This window comes from Crinia signifera, chromosome 5 (genome assembly GCF_055691185.1).
Source record: "Crinia signifera chromosome 5, ASM5569118v1, whole genome shotgun sequence".
In the NCBI taxonomy this organism is placed as follows: domain Eukaryota; kingdom Metazoa; phylum Chordata; class Amphibia; order Anura; family Myobatrachidae; genus Crinia; species Crinia signifera.
Window position 1 is genome coordinate 161,906,356 of NC_139221.1, and position 6,000 is coordinate 161,912,355.

Here is a 6,000-nt window from a genome sequence, read left to right on the forward strand (position 1 = left end):
ATACAATTCTCATTGCAAATACTGTTCTATGTTCTGCAATAATATTATAACGCAGGTGTAGATTGTTACTGTGGTGAAAGAATAGGAATAGTATTAATTTGGAATAAGAAGATTGTCTTTGTGTGACCCCTACTATATAGTAGAGGTCACACAATGTAGATGTGTATAGATTACTGAGGCCTGCGACTGCCTGTGGACTCCGGCAGGACCCCTGATTCACCAGGAAGGCAGAGTGCACCTCCTCCATTTGTCACACACAATCCTCACAGGGCACTATAACAGTGCACAGATTCTTCGCAAGGCACAGCATACTTGCCTACTTTCGAAATTTAGTTTCAGGGAGATTATAGTTGGTAGTAGAATTTTGCACAGCGCCCCATTGAGGGGGGCGTGTCATGCTCCACCCAAAGGGTGTATCTAGTTCCATATATGGAGAGATTGTGAACGTGGCACCTAGAAGCGTGGGTGTGTACTGCTACATCTGAGAGGAAACTTTTAAAATGACTTATATCCAAATGTAGATGAGCCCCAAAGCAGTTAGTAAGAGAGACTATACTTGGTAAAGTGCTGGGAAATGGCGCTGATGATTCATTGTAAATGTATCTATCAAACAATGTAACAGTGTAATGTTGGCTAGGTGACATGAGGGAGATTGCTAGACTAATGAGGGAGAGAGGGAGATTGCTGCTATTTCAGGGAGTCTCCTGCAGAATGCAGGAGGGTAGGCAACTATAAGTCACAGTAAACTCCTGTGGACAAAATGACAATTATTGGGCCCAAACCTTGATAATTGATAAATATGCCCCCCCATAATGTTAATTCTTAATGGAACAGTTTTGATGCATTTACTTGTGCATATGTATATAATACTTGGCTATAGCATGTTCTAAGATTGACATGCAGGGGACATGGTGAAGGGACCAGCCATGATGAGGCAGAGAGCTGGATGAAAGATGTCCTGGCTGGTGTAAATTAAGAGGTGAAGGGAGGAAGGAAAGCCCCCCATGGCGCCAACATATTAGTATAGTATAAGGGGGGTTTGAACAGTTCTCAATTGTTGAAAAGTAAAACTTTTGTAAAGGAAAGAAAGGGCACGGTAATATGATGTTTATTCAATCTTAATATTTCCAAAAAAACTCTTTGTATATACATTTATATCTTATATTTGATTTCTCCTAGGGGACAAACGTCTGTCAGAGCTCCCATATGATGCCAACAGTAATTACGAGAAGGAGAATGAAATGATGCAGACACATGTTATCGATCAGGCAATCAACAATGCTATCACCTACTTAGGGGCAGAATCCTTGCGTCCACTGGTACAGACGCCACCAGGTGGTCCTGAAGTGGTCCAAGCTATGAACACAATGTATGCCCTGCATAAACCTCATGCCAACATTGCCTCTCATCCCAACCAAGCAGCCCATGAAAGTGCAGTGGAAAACTTGCTGTTGCTTTCCCAGGTTAAACCCATCTCTTCCGAGAAACAGGTATCCCCAAGCAACAGTTACCAAGACTCCACAGACACTGAAAGCAACATTGAGGAAAGGGGAGGTCTCATCTATTTAACCAATCACATGACCCCTCACCCCAGAAATGGGCTAACTCTAAAAGAAAATAAGCCATTTGATGTATTTAGGCCTGCCAATGACAATTCACAGGATGCTTTCAAAGTGGTCAGCAACAATGGGGACCAGGTAAAGGTCCATAAATGTGAGCACTGTCGAATTCTCTTCTTGGATCATGTGATGTACACCATCCACATGGGCTGCCATGGCTTCCGTGATCCATTTGAGTGCAACATGTGTGGCTATCAGAGCCAGGACAGGTATGAGTTTTCATCACATATAACCCGAGGGGAGCATCGTTTCAATATGGGTTAAGCCTCTTTCAACTCTACAAGTAGGGAATGATTTTTATATGCCAGATTCACTGGAATACAGCAAAACAAAATAAAGCACAAAAATGTAACGGCATAAAAGCATACAGGAAATACTTTACAGCCAACTACTTAGGATAATGAGAAAAGGATTTAACAGCTCAAATAGCTAACATTATAACTGCTTTTTTTCCTTTAAGGAAGCATGCTTTCTTATAAGATTTTTATTAATATAAGATGATGCCATATTTTGGAGCATCATGTTTTTAGAGATCTTTTGAAGAGCATTTGTATTAAGAAACATGGAAAAGCTTTCACCAATGTGCGTCCATTTATGCTTATGTAATTATAATATATGGTCATTCAGAAACCGTTATTGGCCATTCCTAAGCCGTAATTCTATAAATACTAATACCACTCACCTTAAAATGTTTTCCGCAGACACAAAATCTGTTTGTTTTTTAATCGTGTTAATTTAATGTTTTATACTACAGCTTACATAGGAAAGTACCAACGGAACCTAGAGAGGATTTAAATCTAAGCATAAATAGTATGCCTAAGAAAATAGATGACGGCATTGATAGAATAATCCCCATGTTATGTCTATATAAAACTGACAATTGTTTACTACATAATTGTTCAATATGTTATTTATAGCTTTATTGTAACCATTGCTATTGCCATTTTATCCGACCGGAAGCAGTACAGTGTTATAATATATTCTTGTATATAATAATCACAAAGCAATGTATAAAGTGTTAGTATCCACAGTATAGGTCTTTGGACTTTGCTTGGCTTGTACATATTGTATTAGATTTCACAGAAACTATATAGAGTAGATACAACTTTGCCCACACTTCAGAAATGTTTGCAAACAATATCAATATAAAATACGTTCTTTTTTAATCATCTTATACCAGCAGTATCTGCAAATTTACACTGCAATTAATGGCTAATGCACCGTCCACACTGAATTGCTCAGATCATTCAGCACAGATCAATCAGCACATATCTTTCAGCAGACAGCGCTACACTAGCTATGTGTGCTAAGCATGCTTGAAATATCTAGCCTGGTGATAGCGACACGACGCAGCACATCACTATAGCTGTGGGAAACACACACACAGCGCTTTGTGCTTAATTTTTAAGCGATCTAATCAGATAAGAACTTATTTATAAATCACCTTTAACTATGTAATAAATGTTTTATTTAAATACCTTATACTAGTATTTGTCAATTTGGGATAGGGATCAATAATCTCCATGCATAGATCTTATAGTCAATTGAGAATAAACATGAGGAAAAGGTGCTTCTAGAAGCAATATCATATACAGTGGGCAGAGCAAGGTATAAGAGTGCAGGGAAAAATGAACAGCTGGTACTGGAGGTAGGCAGCTCTCCATATTCTACTTAGCTTGTAATAGTGACAAGCAGAACTGGGGTTCCCCCCTTTAAAGCATGGAGACCTTTGTATAAAAGTTCTACTACTTGTTTTATCCTGAGCCGGACATTAATGGGACAACATTGGTTTTCAATCATTTGTCTGTACTGTAACTTATAATTAAGCATTTTATGCACACATCAGTGTGTAACTGGCAATGCCGAATACAGCTTTCCAAGAAAAACAGGATTACCTGGCCAGTCAGAAATAAGTACACTATGGCCCTTATTCAGATCTGATCGCAGTGCAAATTTGTTTGGAAAATGGGCAAAACCATGTGTACTGCAGGTGGGGCAGATGTAACATGTGCAGAGAGAGTTCAATTTGGGTGCAGTGTGTTGAAACTGAAATCTAAATTGCAGTTTAAAAATAATGCAGCCAGTATTTACCCTGCACAGAAACAAAATAACTCACACAAATCTAACTCTCTCTATATATCTGCCCCACCTGCCGTGCACATGGTTTTGCCCATTTTCCAAATGAATAAGATCATATGCATAACAGTGCAGCTTTGCAGGGCCATTGAGATATTGCCTGGGCCTGGGTACTGAGGGGTCGTGGCCAAATCTAATAGGATTGGCTAAACCTCTCCAAATCAAACATAATATAATGTTGCTTACCTCAGTAGGCCTGACACCCTTCCTGGTGGCCTGGGCTCTTGTAATTATTACCCAACGCCCCTCTGAGTGCCTCTGTGGGTACCAATTGGCTATTTGCTAAACATTTCCAAAACAAATTAATAATAGCCCCAAAACAGCCACCCCAGAGACAGTTCCAGCACACACTTGTTGCATCTGCAGCCACTTTTGCTTGCAGTAGACAACTGTACATGTTGATTACAGACATGCACCTCTACCTATTGTACAGTTGTATCACATAGGGTAAATCAATACATGCAACACATACACGTACCAAACTTGCTGGTATTGTTTTAATCAGCACCTACAGTATGACTGTAACATAGATTGTTTTTCCAAATTGTATTTTAAAATGCATCTGTCAACTGAATGGACAGTCACACAAACATTGAAGAAAGTGTGGTCATAAATTGGCAATGATACATACTAAAAACATGGAAAGTTTATCTCCGCCGTGTTGATAGGGATTTGGTGTTACAATCACCCTCATACTTTCATTTTAAATTCAAATGTACCAAATTCCCTACTTGAATGATAGATTTGTTGCATTCTCAATTTCACATGTAAAATGCTCATATTTTCTGTCAGCAAGTACAGACGCATAGATTGTAATGTATTGCAAACTTGCCATCTTAAAGCAAAGTACATGTAACTGAATAAAAAAGATACATGTTTGTAAAAAAAATTTTTATTTATTTGCTCTCTTTACACTGTTTGTACCACCTTTTTGATAAATATTATTTTTTATTTATGTATATCAATTAGGATATTTACTTATCAAACCATATTGGATTAGATGGGTTAAAAATGTGGTTTGGTACTCATGAACACCTTCACTGCAGGGTTGCACTTAGAAGTTGTCGCTGCATTATTGTGAACAAAACATTGTAGCCTTTTTACATGTGACCACCTTTCTATTTTCTATCTTTTGTTTAAGCAACTCAATAAATTGTTAGTTTGAACCAGAAAATGTGCCTTTCCTTTTTATGCTGAACAGACTCAGGATGCATGCCTGTGACATGATTTGAAAAGTATCAGGATTAAGAGGTCTAATCAACTTTATTTGTGTTGGCCCAATGAAAATGTAATATTCAACTCGTTGCAACCTGCATGCAGTGAACACAGGTGGCATATCCCTTATCCATGCTCAGGACCAGAAGCATTTTGGATAACGGATTATTCAGTTTTTCTGAATATCTTTATATTTCAATGAGGTATGTTGCATTTATGTTGTATTAACACATCAAACACATGAAATACACACAAATATAGTTTATTTGTGCATGAAACAAGGTTTTAAAACATAATACAAAGTCTGTGTAAGTACTGTCTCAGGCAATGAATTTGAATACCAAGCAGTTTCTTGCACATATTTAGGGACAGTTACATACCATGCCCACAGCAGTGCCAGTTACATACCATGCCAACAGCAGTGCCAGATACAGATGTCCCAGTAGGTTTTTAGAAAATAAAAAAAGAACATTCTGTTTTTTGGAATAATTTGGATAACGGATATTTGAATAAGGGATACTCAACCTGTACTACAATACCAAAGCAATTCAGCACAGGTGTGGTATTAGGATAGTTCATCTAAAAATCCGCTGTCTCTGCGATCTCTATGAATGAATACAGAAGTAAGTAACAGGCTATCAAGAGATGTGAACAATAATACATAGTTGCCTACCCTCCTGCATTCTGCAGGAGACTCTCTGAAATAGCAGCAATCTCCCTCTCTCCCTCATTAGTCTAGCAATCTTCCTCATTTCACTTAGCTCACATTACACTGTTACATTTTTTTTTTGGGGGGGGGGGGAAGAAAGAGAGATAGATACATTTACATTGAGTCATCAGCACCATTTCCCAGCACATTAGCAAGTATAGTATCTCTTACTAACTGCTTTGGGGCTCATCTACATTTGGATATAAGTCATTATAAATGACATACCCACGCTTCTAGGTGCCACATTCACAATATATTTTCGCAATCTCTCCATATATGGAACTAGACACACCCTTTAGGGTGGAGCTTGACATGCCCCCT

The 6,000-nt window shown here is 38.4% G+C and overlaps 1 protein-coding gene across 10 annotated transcripts in view; it reads left to right on the forward strand.

Annotated features, from left to right (window-relative positions):
• Positions 1–4,916, forward strand: part of IKZF1 (IKAROS family zinc finger 1) — a 104,834-nt gene extending 99,918 nt beyond the window's left edge. For all 10 annotated transcript variants that reach the window (XM_083188192.1, XM_083188191.1, XM_083188193.1 and 7 more), the window contains one exon: positions 1,180–4,916. In XM_083188192.1, the coding sequence (XP_083044318.1) occupies positions 1,180–1,883 (704 nt within the window). In that variant the 3' untranslated portion in view covers positions 1,884–4,916. The remainder of the gene's footprint in view (positions 1–1,179) is intronic.
• The last annotated feature ends 1,084 nt before the right edge of the window (positions 4,917–6,000 follow it).